At 42.9% G+C, this 17,695-nt stretch overlaps 1 protein-coding gene and 1 long non-coding RNA gene across 4 annotated transcripts in view; one reads left to right on the forward strand and one right to left on the reverse strand.

The window, feature by feature from the left end:
- The window catches only part of MAGI2 (membrane associated guanylate kinase, WW and PDZ domain containing 2), an 831,153-nt gene that overhangs the window by 747,997 nt on the left and 65,461 nt on the right, over positions 1–17,695 (forward strand). The window contains exon 21 of one of the 2 annotated variants that reach the window (XM_055590146.1): positions 4,130–4,275. The exons of the other annotated variant lie outside the window; for it this stretch is intronic. Coding sequence (XP_055446121.1) covers positions 4,130–4,254 — 125 coding nt within the window. The 3' untranslated portion in view covers positions 4,255–4,275. Of the gene's footprint in view, positions 1–4,129; positions 4,276–17,695 lie in introns of those variants that run through there. 2 annotated transcript variants of the gene reach the window in all.
- LOC129659081 (uncharacterized) lies at positions 7,495–9,174 on the reverse strand. 2 transcript variants are annotated; one of them, XR_008717784.1, is made up of 3 exons: positions 8,919–9,174; positions 8,473–8,666; positions 7,495–7,663 (listed from the first exon to the last, which is right to left on the reverse strand). It is a non-coding gene; the product is annotated as an uncharacterized LOC129659081 (long non-coding RNA). The 2 variants fall into 2 exon arrangements; XR_008717785.1 differs by having other exon boundaries at positions 7,495–7,670.

Genomic DNA, 17,695 nt, shown 5'->3' on the forward strand with positions numbered 1-17,695 from the left:
GTGAGATAGAATTCTCTTGAGCAAATTTGCTAATCGTTGCTCCTCCCCTCCCGTGGCCCTCAACATGGAGCCTGGAGAACTGTAACCTCATAGCCTGAGGTGTCCATGGTGCAGACATGGGGAGAGTCTCTGCTGCCTTTGCCTCTTCCTCAGAGACCACATTTATGGGAACTTTAAATGGTTCCATAGCCTTTGCACTATTTCACCTGCATTTTTAATAGGGCAAAAGGCGGCTGGCTTCAATAATAAATTCTGAAATTTAATTTCAGCTTCTGACATTCATGGTTGAGTGTATCTCCCTTTTCCCTGAGTGGTTCCACAAATCACTCCAGTTCACCCTGACTGAGCCAGACCAGGGAAGAGGACAGGCAGTCTGGCAGTACTCTGGCTGCATCCCACAGAGAACAGAGTCCTTCCTTGGCTAGAAGGCTCCAGACTGCTCTCTTCAGAATTTAGGGAATCCCAGGAAATGTTCAAACCATGAAACTTCTAATAGGTTCCTGTTTCATGGAGTCACACCCAGGAGCTTCCTTGAAGGATGCCCAACTCTGAAATTCTTTTCCCCACTGCTCAGCCAAAACCTCGTTTATTAAGGTGCTTTAAAAATGAAGGTGAAATCCCATTTCTTCATATGTTTTATTGGAAACCCTGGACTATGATGATATTCCTTCTTGATAGTCTTTGAAACATACACTGTTCTCTTTCAAGATATATTAAGTGACCCACTTCCCCCAGTCGACACTTGTTAGGTATTTAAGACTCTGATAAAATATATTAGACCATGAAGTAACCAAGAAATCAAGCAAGAAAAACCAGTTTTGCTCTTGAGGTCTGACCTCCTTTCCATTCCTTAATAGTACATTGTTGGAGGAGACTAATGAGTGAACAGCTATCTTTCCCAAACCCCACTGAGAAGGACTCCACATGCATCTTGGAAAACCTAAAAAATCCAACTCCTCCAGTAACTCATGCTGGACAGTTGGATTTAGGTTCTGATAAAACTTTCTCTTGCCTCCCCTAATATGAAGCTGAGCTCTCCTGGGCAAGGGCTGCTTCCACCACAGTCCAGGGAGAAGGTAGCCTCTTAGATGAAATGCTGATGAGTTCCGTAAGACCATTGAAATAGATCTCAGAGAAGTCACAGAATCAAGAAAAGGTTTGTGTGTTTTTTTACATGGTAAGCAGAGAGTGGGTAGGAGTGGAGATCAAAGTATTAAGGTTAAGAGGAAAGAAAGCTCACATCATGGTTATACATCTTCACACACACATGCACCATATGTGCACACACACACACACACACAGGATTGGGTCGATTTGGCCCAGGTGTCATCCCAGGTAATTTCATGCCATGGAGATGGCTGGCTTTGTCTCCTCTAGCTCTCCTGTAAAGACCTGAGGAGTTTCTGCTTCTTGGCCTCTCTGTGTTTTTGTGGACCTCTCGCTATATGAGCCTCACCCCTCAAGCCGGCTCCCCCTTGGCCATCAGATCTGAATCACCCTCCATTCAGGCTTGCAACCGTTAAAATTAAAGAAAGGAGATAAGATTGTCTTCCCTTTTTTCAGTTTCAGGCTTTTGTGACAGTCTCAGCTCAGCTCTCACTCAGCTCAGTGTCCCTCCTCACTGAGACAGTCTGACCTGTGTTCATAGCATGGTGGTGTTGATTCAAGTCAAGCTTGTGACCCCTCAAATATACCCACTATGAAGCTGGTGCTAAATGCCAAAGCCATTTTCTGCACTGTCTGATTGTTCTCTTGTCTCAAAATAGGGATGATACAGAAGATGTTGACCCCTATGAGGGAGTTTTCTAACAACATCCTGTTATCCAGGTGCTCAGAGTGGAGTTTAATATAAGACAAATTCTTGGGTAGTCCAGCTAACCGCTACAGCCAGCAAACATCAAATCTCCAGAGCAGTCCTTAAGCTCTGGAGTCCGTAAGTCCTATCCCAGTGTTCCCAAAGCAAATAATTCATTTTAAACTAAAGTACTAAAAACCCCTCATTTCTAGTGAAAGAAATAGTCCATAAGGTTGGATTTTTTTGTTGTTATTTGAGAATTCTGCGTACAACTTTGCTCACAAATAGGATTACCCCGATGTCCTGTTCTGACAAAGACTTCCCTAGGTTTTCTTTTCAACCGAACTCCCTCAGGACCAAAATAAGATTATATAATGCCTTACTCCAGGCTTGAATTATATGCTCTAATTGTAGCAAAATCTCTATAAACGGTGAGAAGCACACATTCTTCAACGTGCTGTTTGGGTTCAAAAAAATTTTTAATAGAAACAACAAACAGACGCTTAGCCCGGACTAAACAGCAGTTACTCTAAGGCAGCTCCGAGGTTTGCTTAGAGAGGAGCCTGCATCCACACTCCCGTCACAAGGTCTCTGGTGTTTTTGGTACACAGTCTGCAACAAACAGTGATCCTCGTCAGGACCCTGGGTTTTCAGACTGAACGTGGGTTTTAGGACTCATGACATATGCATCGAATATGCCAAGCGCAGGATGCAACTGTTTGTCACATTTCACCGTAATTTCCCTTACAGTTTTCACAGCTATTGTCCCCACCATGTTCTGGGCTCTTTTGTTTGACCCTCTGGCCCCAACGTTTCCTAGCACATGTATCTTTCAAGCCCAGTAAAGGCCACGTTTAGAATTAAATGAGACCCTTTTGTGCTTGATAGTAAAACCACTTGATGTTTTTTGTACAAAATTACTTGCATCTTGGTGGGGCTAAATGGTAAACTCAGTTAATAAATCCTGAAACTTCACTTCCCTCCTGATATTCATTGTTAAGCGTTAGTTTCCACACCACAGAGAGCCTCTACTTTCCCTTTAACTTCAAATTGTTTGTCCAGGTGGCGCTAGTGGTAAAGAACCCACCTGCCAGTGTAGGAGATGTGGGTTCATTCCCTGGGTGGGGAAGATCCCCTGGAGGAGGACATGGCAACCCACTACAGTATTCTTGCCTGGAGAATCCCATAGACACAGGAGCTTAGTGGGCTACAGTCCATAGGGTCCCAAAGAGTCGGACACGACTAAAGCAACTTAGCACAGCACACCCCTCAACACAGCTGTGCAGTGAACACCCCAGGGGGCAGGGGGGGTGCATAATGAGACATCCGTGTGGGTGCACTGTCTCTTTTGTGTGTTGAAGCGCGTGGAGCAAGTTAGGCATTGAGATGGGGGCTTGGGGAGGGGTGGTATCATAAGAATATACTGGCAAAGACGGGAGCAGGCTCCCATATGTCTGAGCTATGTGGACTCAGTGCTTCTGATCCAGCAGCCCCACGTCACCCTCTACCTCACACTGTACGGAGCTAAGACAACATGGCACTGAGTGCTGCAGGGACTGGTTATTACATCTCCCAGGGCCTGTCTGGTGGAGATCACTGACAGCCCAGAATTTCTAGTACCGTCTTTATGTCGGCAAAGAACTGAAGCCCAGGAGCTGAGATAGGCCTAGACCAAGGCAGCCTCTAAGAGGCAGGTTTCAGAGCACAGCCCTTGGACAGGCGAGTACAGCCACGTAGAACAGGCAAAACCTGGCTGTTCTACAGCTCTTTTTTTCCCCAGAAAACAAATACGGCCAGCAAGTCAACTGTGAAGTTTGAATCTAAATGAGCAAATTGTTACAGAAGAGACAAGCTATAAGAATTTATGAGATTATTAGAGAAAACATAAATATAAACATAGGCAAACCATGGCTTTAGTTTGAGGGTTTTTCAAAATTTAGAAACATGATTACTGTGACTTCTCAAATGACAGCTGGTCTCACTGAAACACTCTAATTATGAGAAAATTCTGCAAAAATTCTGATATTATGATTTCAAGATGTTTTAAACATGTGTGCCTCCTTAAAAGCACCTCAGGATGCCCTCAATATTTTGAGAAAAAAAAAATCTATTTTTGAAATACACATGTAGCTCAGTCTTTTCACTAATTTCACTTGCTGCATGCTCAATAAGGTCAGCTTTACTTAAAGTCTTTATTCTTACTGCCTAGATAATTTTTATTCAGCTACTCTAAACGTACTAAGCAATCTTGATTCTAACAGTAATACTATATCTTTGTCACTGGTTCTGTTAATTCTAATGATTGGTCCTAGGCTGTTCCTCCCCTTCCTTTAGGAATGGTACCTTCCAGTCTCTCCATGTGCATGAAAAGTGACAAGCATGGGTCCCCATATTTCTACTTATTGGGCCACCCTAAAGACACGGTTTGTAAAATCTGCATGAATATTATCTTTCTCTAATGAGCTTTGGTTTTGCATATGTTTTTAACTGATGTATAATGCTCTACCTTTCATAGTAGCTTGTCTAATTACTGCTAGAGCTCTGGAAAATATTTATAGCTGAGACCTTATAAGTGGTGAGGATAAGATTTGTGGATTCAGGAAAATTAGAGACACACTCATTCCTGGGTTCTAGCCAGTATGGTCCCAGCAGGAAGGAAGGGCTGGGAGGGGACATACAGCAGAGGCAGCACTGGGTAAGCTCCGCACACACACTTCAGAAAGCAATCCCTGGGCGTCAGTGCAGAAAAACAAAATGTATTTTCTCTCAGCCCACGTTTGGTTTGGCCAGCTCCCACAAGGCCACCCTTTCTACACCAGACGGAGAGAGCCACAGTCATCAGACATGTTAGCCCTGGGAACCCAGAACTGCCCCCAGTGTCATGCTATCCTCCAGCCTGTGTGTGCCAGTCATTCATTAAGGACCAGATCTTCTAACTCTCCCTCTCCATACTAGTGATGCACCGAGTTTAAGGGGGAAAAACAGTTACGATTTTTTTTAAGTAGTCCTAAGTTTGTATCAACAATTTCAAAATGAACATTCTCATGCTATATTTTAGCATAACATTTGGTAAAATTCTTAAGGAAATTAAACATCCTGTATTGGCTGGATGGCATCACTGACTCGATGGACATGAGTCTCAGTGAACTCCAGGAGTTGGTGATGGACAGGGAGGCCTAGAGTGCTGCAATTCATGGGGTCGCAAAGAGTTGGACACGACTGAGCGACTGATCTGATCTGATCTGATCTGATGTTACATACACACACACACACAAATAAAGCAAAATATAAATAACAGCTTTGAAAATATAGTTCAAGCAACTTTTCACCCCTCAACTATATCCCTAGAGCAGCCCCCATGTCCACTATCAAAGCTTGCAGTAGATCTGTGACTACCAGCAAAATTATTAAAAACTGCAGTTTTAAAATGTCAGTTTAACTTTTCAGAAGTAGTTGATACACATGCTCGGTTTCCCCACGGTTTGCTGTGCAAACAGGAATCAGATTGACACACTTCTCAGTTCTGACTCGATTTATCCCCCCGCCTTACACTCTCCCAGCCATGGCTAAGCATCTCTCCAACAAATATTTTTAAGTTGGCCTTCTGAATGTTTTCTGAAATATATTTTTCTATTGTTAATAACCCTGCTAGTTGCCATCTAGGACTGGTTTGAATTAAGAATGAAAGGAAATATTATTCTCTAAGTGAATTATTGAATTGGCCTATTGTTGAACATTTCCTTATCAAATACGTTTATGTGGATATGTGTCTACATACACACACACACACACACACACACACACACACACTCTATCACAATCATTCCCTGAAGATGTCTACAAAGACATAAGTTTTAAATGAATCGTTTCTCTAAAGTGTCTCTCAAGGATAAGTTATTGATCAGGGGAAACCTAAATTAGGGCATAAAGAAGACAGTTGCAATGTACTGGAAAAAATAAAAGCCATGGAATCATTATTGGGGACATCTAGTCCAGTGACCATGCTTTAAAGAGGTATAGATTTCTGTTTCTGACAAAAGAAATGTATATGCTTGTCATATAATTTACTTTAACTAGTTTGCAATCCATGCAGGTAAGGTGTCCCTAATCAATTCACTAGAGTCATTAGCTAAAACCAACAACAGAAGAATTAGAGGGCTCTTTGTGGTCTCAGTTCAGTTCCACCAACATCTATCAGGCACCTTGCTTGGTTCTAGAGAGATAAAGATTAATGACAGAGTCTCTCACTTTATGCATTCAAAAGCAAGGAGGAGTGATGGGGAGAGAATGAGGTAAGGGGACAAGTAAGGATAGTATCAGCAAGGAATGCTAAGAGCCCAAGGGACACAGCACCTGAAATCTGAGCAGAGTTGTAGAAGATTCTACTCCACCTAAGAGGTGACATGTTAGCTGGGCCTCAAGTGACAAGTATGATTTCACTTGTGTGGGCAGGAGGTACAGTGGCTCTTATACTGGAGGAGTAGGAAAAGGAGAGGGTCGGACTGAAAGAACATTAAAATGGGGCTCAGTGAAAAGGGCCTTCTATGCTGCATAAGGGAATTTGAATTTTATATAATCATATGTCATCAAAAAAATTAAGTGGAAGGGTGAAATTATCTGTATTTGGAATTGTGCCTCAATAGTATTTAAAATGGCTTTTTATAGGAAACTGGGGACAATTAAAATGTTATTGTAAAAGTTGAAGCAAATGATGTGAGGACCAGAATTAGGGAAGTCGTGACAGAAACAGCACATTGGAAACAGATTTCAGAGATACCTCAGGCATTTCACTGATGGAAATAAAGCTTGGTCAATAGTGAATACAAAGAAAGGGTTCAGGAAGCAGAGCTGTGGCCAGAGTTAAGTGGAAGATGATGCCGCATGGGTGAAGGAGCAAGTTTAGGAACAAAGGTGATGAGGTTAGCTTCAGATTTGTGAGTTTCTGGTGCCTGGAGGAGCCTTCAGGGAAGAGCCCAGGTGCAGGGCAGTAGGGTGTGGTGCTCAAGGGTGGAGCATTTCAGGAGACCTGGAAGGGGCCATCCTGGAACAGGACGGGCTCTCCCCAAGAGACCCTGCTGCGTAGAGAGGAGAGGAGAGTATAGTCAGAGAGGAAAGCAGAATCTGCCAGGCACAGTCACATCTGAGTGGCAAGCGAGGGCGTTTCTGAGAGCCAGGGATCTCTTCCAGAAGAGGAGCTGGAAGGGAGCCAGGGTGGGGGTTCAGAGAGGCCGCAGGGAGAAAGGCAATGGGAGGCAGTTAGGAAACAAAGGGGAGGAGCAGGCCTAGCCTGCCGGTTCAGCGCAGTGCAAGAGCACAGCACTCCACTGACGCTAACATTGTGAGGGCGGCGGGAACGGGCCTTCAGCTGCTCCTCTGCAGGGCCTCCCCACAGGCCTTCCCTGCGCACTGCCCCACGGTCGCAGCCACACTGGGAACCCCCGCAGCGAGACCATGGGTGCTCAGGTCCAGTCATGGGCAAAGGCCTGGCTTCTCTGGTTTGGTTTTTCAGAGGGCAGGGGTAGGTAGGATACAAAGATGAATAAGACACCAATTCTACTCTGAAGGAACTCAGTATGTAGGGAATGTTTAAGAAAAACAGAGTGCTCATTGTTTACAAAAAATACTCTTTAATCACCATCTTGTTGAAACCATTCTCAAATGTACTGTGTTCCATTCTTGGGTTGAGGCACACAGTATCCTGAAAATGGGCATGCTATTGAGTTTCCCTTTTCCCCTGACACATTCAGCATTTGAAATCTGGATTTCATCATCAGGACTCCAGTGAAAAGCGTCCCCTCAGTGATCACCAGCCTCACCATAGTAACAGCATCCAGTGATGGAGTCAACCCTTCATCCCCTTGGGACGGCCTGTAAGCTGAGACTAGTGGTCAGTGTATTAGCTGAATTTTCTCCTTCCTCTTTGATTGCTCCTCAGGGGTTTCCTTCAACTCTCTTCTCGTGCGATGATGCCCCATCCCCAACCCCTCCCCCAGGACCTCATCTGTTCTCATGGCTCCACCCGTTACCACCATACAGATGACTCTGATGTCTGTTTTGCCATCTCTGGCTTCATTCCCAAGACTTCCACTTGCCCTCTCAATATTTCTCTCCAGATGCCCCACATGTATGCGTTCAAAATTATTCATGACCTCTCCTCCTAAACTCCTCCTCCTCTTGAATCACCTATTAATTAAGAAACCATCAACCCTCCTTGTTGCCCAGCTCAAAACCATCTAAGTGCTTTCACACTCGTATATATATATATATGTATGTATGTATGTATGTGTATATATATATATATATATACAATCAGTTCCCAAATTCAAGTGATTTACTTCCCCATTTCTCATAAGGGCCCTCTCCTCCTTTCCTCCTGCTGTTCTATTCCTGTTCAGGCCCATTCTACAGGGTGAAATAGCCTCTACTACTATGGTAAATCTTCCCTGATCACTGATACCACAGCAATTGATTGTCCTAAAGGACCGCCCCACTTGGAGACTTTTCTCACACACACACATAATGTTAAATGAGTCCTCAGAGCATCCCTGATGCAGCCCCATTCAAATATGTCTTATCTCTCCTCTCCCGCAGTAGCCTCTTACCCATCTGTGCTGCTGAAACACTTGGCATCATCCTGTGTTTCCACTTTCATGGTTAGGCCCATGCTGATCCCTTACCTTGGAAAACCCTTTCCCCAAACCATGTCCTCCTTCAAAAACCAGGTTGAAGGCTGCCTTCTCCATGAATCCTTCCCCAAATCCATCAATCAGAAGTGATTTCTTAGTCCTCTGAAGTCCCATCGCTCCTCATACATCTCTTCTGTTCCCTCTCACTCTCTGGCAACATGGTTATCGGTGTTCACATGTTCTCCCTTTTATGGAATTCAAACACTGGATATTACCTTGGGTTCTTACAACAGTGCTTTTCAGAGAGAGTGAACAAGTACATGAATGAGTAAATAAGTCTTGCAGTCTCATTAAGTCATCATTCTATATCAAATTTTGGGTAGATTGCCTATCTCTACATCACTTAGTTGTTCTTCTGGAGCTTTATCTTGTTCCACTGCCATCTCATTTGGTCTAAATTTCTACTGGTATTTTTATGTATGTGGAAGGTTTCTTACATTTCTTGACCTTGGAGAAGTGGCCCTCTGTAGGGGTGTGCCGTATGTCCTAGCACTTCACTCCCCTCGATCACTCAAGGGCCCAGGGAGCAGCCTGTCCCCGGTGGTGTTTCCAGACTCAATTCCGGAAGCTGCTGGGTTGTGGTTTTCTGGTTTCTGGTGTTTGCCGCCTTGTTGGAGAGTCGGTCTAGAGGCTTGTGAAAGGCTTCCTGGTGGGAGAGGCCGTGCTGGCCCACTGGTGGGTGGGGCTGGGTCTTAGCCCTCTGCTGGGCAGGGCCTTGTTAGGGGCGTGTCTACTCACCGGAGTCTTAAAGAAGCCTGTCTGCCACCGGGTTGGAGCTGTGTTCCCATCCTATTGGTTGTTTGGCCTGAGGAGTCCCAGCATGAGCCTAAACGTTGTTCTGTGGGGCCAAGTCTTGGTCCTAACTGCTCCAGCTGGATGTCTGCCCCCACTAAGAGTTCAAGCAGAGGAACACTCCCTGATATTTCCACCACCAGCTTTTATGAACCCAGAGAGAGGGCCACAGCTGCACCCTCCTCCCCAGGAGACCCTTTAAGACCAGAAGGTAGGTCTGGCCCAGGCATGAGACCTTGTGTGTGCCCTCCCAGAGTGGAGTCTCTGTCTCCCCTCCTCCTGTGGAACTCCTGTGCTCAAGCCCGGCTCTGGGGGCTCCTCCTCCCAATGCCAGACCCCCCAGGCTGGGGAGCCTGGTGTGGGGCTCAGCTCTCTCTCCTATGGGAGAACTTCTGTGACCTAATTGTTCTCCAGTTTGTGCGTCACCCACCTGTGGGGTATGAGATTTGATTATATCACACATGTGCCCCATCTACCATTTTGCAGTTTCTTTATGTCTTTAGATGTAGAATATCATTTTTTGTAGATTCTAGTCTTTTTGATTGATGGTTCTTCAGCAGTTAGTTGTTATTTTGGTGCACTCATGAGAGGAAGTGAGCAAATTTATACACAGGCTTTTAGTTTATAGGAGGATGGCCCAAATTTCCACTGACCATCTCAACCAAAATCAGAAGCAGATGTTTATTTGTTAATAACTTCCTGATTGTTTTGCTTATTTTCTTGTAATATATTGCTTTCCGTTCAGAGTTGAATGGAGAAAAACTGGCTAATTGAATGTTCCAGGTAATTGTCTCTGGTTAACCTAAGTTTGTGCTTCCCTGGTAGCTCAGACAGTAAAAGAATCCATCTGCAATGTGGGGGACCTGGGTTGGGAAAATCCCCTGGAGAAGGGAAAGGCTACCCACTCCAGTATTCTGGCCTGGAGAATTCCATGGACTGTATAGTCCATGGGGTTGCAAAGAGTCAGACACGACTGAGCGACTTTCACTTCACTTCACCCTAAGTTTTGTTTCTATAAGGTGTTTTCTTTCACAAGGGTAGCTGGGACCTATGTCAATCCAGCTACTCATTAGAATCACCTGGGGGACTTTGTTAAAAAAATAGAGGCTCCTCCCCAAACCAATTAAAACAGACTGGTGCCAAGAGTGATGATAGTGCGAGGTATGCTGCTTTTTTTTTTTTTTTGAAACACACCCCAGGTCAGTGCACTGAGCAGCCTGAGTGGAGAATCACCAATAGCTCAGATAAGTAGGAATATTATATACGGAGGCTGTTACATTAACTGAGGGAATTCAGGAACGGGGATTGAGGTGCTGAAAATAGCAGAAGTAAAATGCAGAAGTGACAATATCAAGAGTCTTGAAAGAATAATCTTTAAGACTTGGTGACTGTTGACGTAAAGGGAATAAAAATTAGGAGAACTCAAAAATTATCCCTGGACAAAATCCCAAGTATTTGGGAAGATGGCACAGCCATTGTCAGGGGAGAGGGAAAATGGGAAAATTCAGAAATGATGCCATTGACAAACTGGGTGGCCTTTCAAGAATTACTTACCTTCTCAGGGCCTCGTTTCCTCGCCTATACAAATGATAGGGTTTGGTTTTTTGATGTCTCAGTTCCTTTCAAGTTCTAGCATTGAAAGTAAGTGGATGAACTAATCTGGGATAAAAAGCCATATGGAATTTCAAGATGTTTGTGGACATTTAAATAGTGATTCACAACAAGCAAGTGAATCAGAGCCCTGTGGCTTCAGCAGATGGGGTCTCCAGGGAAGAGCCCAGAAAATTGGGGTTGAAGGGTAGGTCAGGAAAGGAGACTGAGAATATAGAATTTGCCTCTTCACCTGCTCCAGGCTTGCTTACCTTGTGACTGGTGCGCAGGGACACAGTGCCTGCTGTCCCTCATCACCTCACCATTAATGCTTGGACACAATCATTTTTCACAGGACTACTTGGAGTTGCTGTCATATACAAGGTTTTTCTGGAGAAAGATCACCTCTTATTAACAGTGCCTTTGAAAACTGAATTGGATCATTTTGCAATTCATTATGAAAATTTACTAACAGGAAAAAAAAATAGCAGGATATCTTAATAGCTCTTTTTTATATTTAAGATGTCTCTGTGTTTTCATATCAAGTGCCAGGAGGGAGAAAAATTATATTTTACAAGTGACATACATCTGTTCAGTTGGCCTTTTCCTATTATTTCTATCAATAGCTTATCACCCCTGGGCATACAGAAATCAATATCTTTAGCTTGTTTTCAAAGTGAAATTTTAGGCAATGGCCATGGGTGGGGGTGGGGGGGGGGGGGGGCGGGGAGCGGGAAACCTCATTGCTTATTCAGCACAGAAGTGAAATGTTGATTGCCTTTCAGCTGTCAAATACAGTGAAACCAAGTCCCAGTCTTCCCATACCCAAAGCTGTGGGGCCCACAGAAGCTCTAGCTAGAAGCCCCTGGTTGTGTTATGTTTGGACCACAAAGATACACAAATAGCCAATAAGCATATGATAAGCTGTTCAACATCACTAAGGATCAAGGAAATGCAAATTAAAAACATAATGAAATATTGCCTCATATCTGGCCACTATTTGGGAAAAAAAAACAAAAAACAAAATAGCAAGTTTTTGGCAAGAATGTAGAGAAATGAGAACCCTTGTGCACTGATGGTAGGAATGTAAAGTGGTGAAGCCACTAAGGAAATGGTATGGAGATTTCTCAAAAGATTAAAGATAGAACTACCATATGATCCAGCATTCTCATTTCTGGGTATATATCCAAAATAATTGAAAACAGAATCTCAAAGATATTTGCACACTCATAGTTCATTGCAACATTATTCACAATAGCTAAGAGCTAGTGGCAACATCGGAGAAGGCAATGGCACCCCACTCCAGTACTCTTGCCTGGAAAATCCCATGGACGGAGGAGCCTGGAAGGCTGCAGTCCATGGGGTCGCTGAGGGTCAGACACGACTGAGGGACTTCACTTTCACTTTTCACTTTCATGCATTGGAGAAGGAAATGGCAACCCACTCCAGTGTTCTTGCCTGACGAAGCCCAGGGACGGGGGAGCCTGGTGGGCTGCTGTCTATGGGGTCACAGAGAGTCGGACACGACTGAAGCGACTTAGCAGCAGCAGCAGCAGTGGCAACATAAATGTCCATCTTTGGACAAATAGATAAAGAAGTAGAATATTATTCTTTAAAAAAAAATCCTGACACATGGAACAACATGAGTGAAACTTGAGGACATTATGCTAAGTGAAATAAGCAAATCATATAAACACAAATACTGCATGATTCCATTTATATGAGGTACTTAAGCAGTCAAGTCTTAGAATGTAAAATGGTGGTTAGCCAGGGGGTCAGGGTAGTAGGGGGCATTGTTCAGCAGGCACAGGGCACAGGGTAACAGTTTTACAAGATGAAACAAAAGTTCTAGAGGACTGTGTATAAATAACAGTACTGTTACTGTTGTTGTTCAGTGGCTAAATTGTGTCCAAATATTTGTGACCCCATGGACTGCAGCATGCCAGAATTCCCTGTCCTTCACTGTCTCCCAGAGTTTGCTCAAATACATGTCCATGAAGTCAGTGATGCTATCTAATGATCTCACCGTCCGTTGCCCCATTGTCCCCCTGCCCTCAATCTTTCCAAGAATCAGGGTCTTTTCCAATGAGTTGGGTCTTCACATCACCTGGTCAAAGTATAAGAGCTTCAGCATCCATCCTTCCAATGAAAATTGAGGGTTGATTTCCTTTTGGATTGACTGGTTTGATCTCTTGCAGTCCAAAGGACTCTCACAAGTATTCTCCAGCACAGTTCAGAAGCATCAGTTCTTTGGCACTCAGCGTTCTTTATGGTCCAACTCTCACATCCATAATTGATTACTGGAAAACCCACAACTTTGACTGTACAGACCTTTGTCTGCAAAGTGATGTCTTTGCTTTTTAATACACTGTCTAGGTTTATCATAGCTTTCCTTCCAAGGAGCAAGTGTCTTTTAATTTCTTGGCTGCAGTCACCATCCACAGTGATTTTGAGCCCAAGAAAATAAAACTTGTCACTGCTTCTACTTTTTCCCCATCTATTTGCCATGAAGTGATGGGACTGGATGCATGATCTTAGTTTTTTGAATATTGAGTTTTAAGCCAGCTTTTTTCTCTCTTCTCTTTCACCCTCATCAAGAGGCTCTTTAGTTCCTCTTCACTTTCTGCCATTACAGTAGTGTCATCTGCATATCTGAGGTTGTTGATATTTCTCCTGGCAGTCTTGATTGCAGTGTGTGATTCATCCAGTCTGACATTTCTCATAATGTACTCTGCATATAAGTTAAGTAAACAGGATGACATTATACAGCCTTGTCTTATTCCTTTCCGAATTTTGAACCAGTCCATTGTTCCATGTAAGGTTCTAACTGTTGGTTCTTGACCCACAAACAGGTTTCTCAGAAGACAGGTAAAGTGGTCTGGTATTCCCATCTCTTTAAGAATTTTCCACTGTTTATTATGATCCACCCAGTCAAAGGCTCTGGGTACTCAATGAAGAAGTAGTTTAGATGTTTTTTTCTGGAATTCCCTTGCTTTCTTTGCGATCCAGCAAATGCTGGCAATTTGACCTCTGGTTCCTGTGCCTTTTCGAAACCCAGCTTGTATATCTGGAATTTCTCAGTTCATGTACTGTGGAAGCCTAGCTTAAAGGATTTTGCACATAACCTTACTAGCATGCAAAATGAGCACAACTGTATGGTGGTATGAGCATTCTTTGGCATTGCCTTTCTTTGGAATTGGAATGAAAACTGACCTTTCACAGTCCTGTGGCCACTGCTGAGTTTTCCAAATTTGCTGACATACTGAGTGCAGACTTTAAACAGCATCATCTTTTAGGATTTGATATAGCCCAGCTGGAATTCCATCACCTCCACTAGCTTTGTTCGTAGTAATGCTTCCTAAGGCTCTCTTGACGTCACACTCCACGATATCTGGCTCTATGTCAGTGACCACACAATTGTGGTTATCTGAGTTGTTAAGACCTTTTTAGTGTAGGTCTTCTGTGTATCCTTGCCACCTCTTCTTAATCAAGTGTGCTTCTGTTAGGTTCTTACCATTTCTGTCCTTCATCATGCCCATCCTTCCATGAAATGTTCCCTTGATCTCTCCAACTTTCCTGAGATCTCTCTCTCTTTCTTGAAGAGATCTCTAGTCTTTCCCATTCTATAGTTTGCCTCTATCTCTTTGCATTGTTCACTTAAAAAAGGCTTTCTTATCTCCCCTTGCTATTCTCTGGAACTCTGCATTTAGTTAGATGTATCTTTTCCTTTCTCCTTTGCCTTTCATTTTTATTCTTTTCTCACCTATTTGTAAGGCCTCCTCAGATAACCGTTTTGCCTTCTTGCATTTATTTTTCTTTGGAATGGTTTTGTACAATGTTACAAACCTCTGTCCATAGTTCTTCAGGCACTCTATCTACCAGATCTAATCCCTTGAATCTATTTGTCACCTCTACTGTCAAATCATAAAGGATTTGGTTTAGGTCATACCTGAATGGCCTTGTGGTTTTTCCTACTGTCTTCAATTTAAGTCTGATTTTTGCAATAAGGAACTAATGATCTAAACCACAGTCAACTCCAGGTCTTGTTTTTGCTGTCTATATACAGCTTCTCCATGTTCAGCTGCAAAGAATATAATCAGTCTGTTTTTAGTACTGATCATTTGGTGATATCCATATGTAGAGTTGTCTCTTGTGTAGTTGAAAAAGGGTGTTTGCTATGACTAGTGTTCTCTTGACAAAATTCTGTTAGCCTTTGCCCTGCTTCATTTTTTACTCAAGGCTAAACTTGCCTGTTATTCCAGGTATCTCTTAACTTCCTACTTTTGCATTCCAACCCTCTATGATGAAAAGGATATCTTTTTTGGTGTTAGTTCTAGAAGGTCTTTTAGGTCTTCATAGAACTGGTCAACTTCAGCTTCTTCAGCATCAGTCGTTGGGACATACATAGCCTTGGATTACTGTGATGTTAAATGGTTTGCCTTGGAAACAGAGATCATTCTGTCATTTTGAAGTTGCACCCAAGTACTGCATTTTGAACTCTCTTGTTTGACTATAAAGGCTACTCCATTTCTTCTAAGGGATTCTTGCCCACAGTAGTAGATACTATGGTCATCTGAATTAAATTTGCCCATTCCCATCCATTTTAGTTCACTGATTCCTAAAATGTCAATGTTCACTCTTGCCATCTCCTGCTTGATCGTGTCCAATTTTTTTTAATTTATTATTTTTTTACTTTACAATAGTGTCTTGGATTTGCCATACATCAACATGCATCCACCACGGGTGTACACGTGTTCTCCATCCTGAACCCCCCTCCCACCTCCCTCCCCATACCATCCCTCTGGGTCATCCCAGTGCACCAGCCCCAAGCTTCCTGTATCCTGCATTGAACCTGGACCGGCAATTCGTTTCTTATATGGTATTATACATGTTTTAATGCCATTCTCCCAAATCATACCCCCCCCCCCACCACAGAGTCCAAAAGACTGTTCTATACATCTGTGTCTCTTTTATTGTCTTACATACAGGGTTGTCATTACCGTCTTTCTAAATTCCATATATATGCGTTAGTATACTGTATTGGTGTTTTTCTTTCTGGCTTACTTCACTCTCTATAACAGGCTCCAGTTTCATCCATCTCATTAGAACTGATTCAAATGTATTCTTTTTAATGGCTGAGTAATACTCCATTGTGTATATGTACCACAGCTTTGTTATCCATTCATCTGCTGATGGACATCTAGGTTGCTTCCATGTCCTGGCTATTATAAACAGTGCTGTGATGAACATTGGGGTACACGTGTCTCTTTCAATTCTGATTTCCTCATTGTGTATGCCCAGCAGTGGGATTGCTGGGTCATATGGCAGTTCTATTTCCAGTTTTTTAAGGAATCTCCACACTGTTCTCCATAGTGGCTGTACTAGTTTGCATTCCCACCAACAGTGTAAGAGGGTTCCCTTTTCTCCACACCCTCTCCAGCATTTATTGCTTGTAGACTTTTGGATCGCAGCCATTCTGACTGGTGTGAAATGGTACCTCATAGTGGTTTTGATTTGCATTTCTCTGATAATGAGTGATGTTGAGCATCTTTTCATGTGTTTGTTAGCCATCTGTATGTCTTCTTTGGAGAAATGTCTATTTAGTTCTTTGGCCCATTTTTTGATTGGGTCATTTATTTTTCTGGAATTGAGCTGCAGGAGTTGCTTGTATATTTTTGAGATTAGTTGTCAGTTGCTTCATTTGCTATTATTTTCTCCCATTCTGAAGGCTGTCTTTTCACCTTGCTTATAGTTTCTTTTGTTGTGCAGAAGCTTTTAATTTTAATTAGATCCCATTTGTTTATTTTTGCTTTTATTTCCAATATTCTGGGAAGTGGGTCATAGAGGATCCTGCTGTGATGTATATCAGAGAGTGTTTTGCCTATGTTCTCCTCTAAGATTTTTATAGTTTCTGGTCTTACGTTTAGATCTTCAATCCATTTTGAGTTTATTTTTGTGTATGGTGTTAGAAAGTGTTGTAGTTTCATTCTTTTACAAGTGATTGACCGGTTTTCCCAGCACCACTTGTTAAAGAGATTGTCTTTTCTCCATTGTATATTCTTGCCTCCTTTGTCAAAGATAAGGTGTCCCACGCACCAGTGAATCACGTTTTGTCAGAACTCTTCACTATGACCCATCTGCCTTGGGTGGCCCTGCAGAGCATGGCTCATAGCTTTACTGAGTTACACAAGCCCTTTCACTATGACAAGCCTGTGGTCCATGAAGAGGATGTATAGTACCATAGTGTACATTTAAAATTATTAAGATAATCAGTTTTATGAATTTTAAAAAAAAAAACAAAAAACAGCACCACGTAGGGCTCTTATAAGAACCAGCATCTGTAAGGCTTAGTAATTCAAAACACAGAGGACTTCTCTTTGAGCTTTATTTTGTAAAACGTGCTGAAGTGTGCTTCCCTCAGGGCCATTAGATGAGAAGCCTCATGTTTCTTAAAGGAGCCATGAGTTGGAGGGAGGAGCCTGTTATAGTAAGATTGACATTAGTATCCCTTCTCCCTCTACAGAGTTTTCTGTTTTGCTTCTCTCATTGCTGCTGTTTAGGTTCTTGCTTTTGGTTCATTTTGGAATAGGGTAGCCTTGGGGTTCCACTGGGACAATAAGGAAGGAGGACTGCACGGTAGAAAAGAAAATTCCAGTCTCGTGACATTTCAGAGATCATTTAAATATTTCCGTTCCTTTGCATCCCACTTCTTTTCACGAAGGCCTCTTTGAAGCAATATTCAGGTTCACAGGGAAAGAGGAATATCAATTGTCCTGCCAGCCGAGATATCAAAACAGACAAATGCTAATAGAACACACAGCCCGCATTCCCC

This window comes from Bubalus kerabau, chromosome 8, assembly GCF_029407905.1.
Source record: "Bubalus kerabau isolate K-KA32 ecotype Philippines breed swamp buffalo chromosome 8, PCC_UOA_SB_1v2, whole genome shotgun sequence".
Lineage (NCBI taxonomy): Eukaryota > Metazoa > Chordata > Mammalia > Artiodactyla > Bovidae > Bubalus > Bubalus kerabau.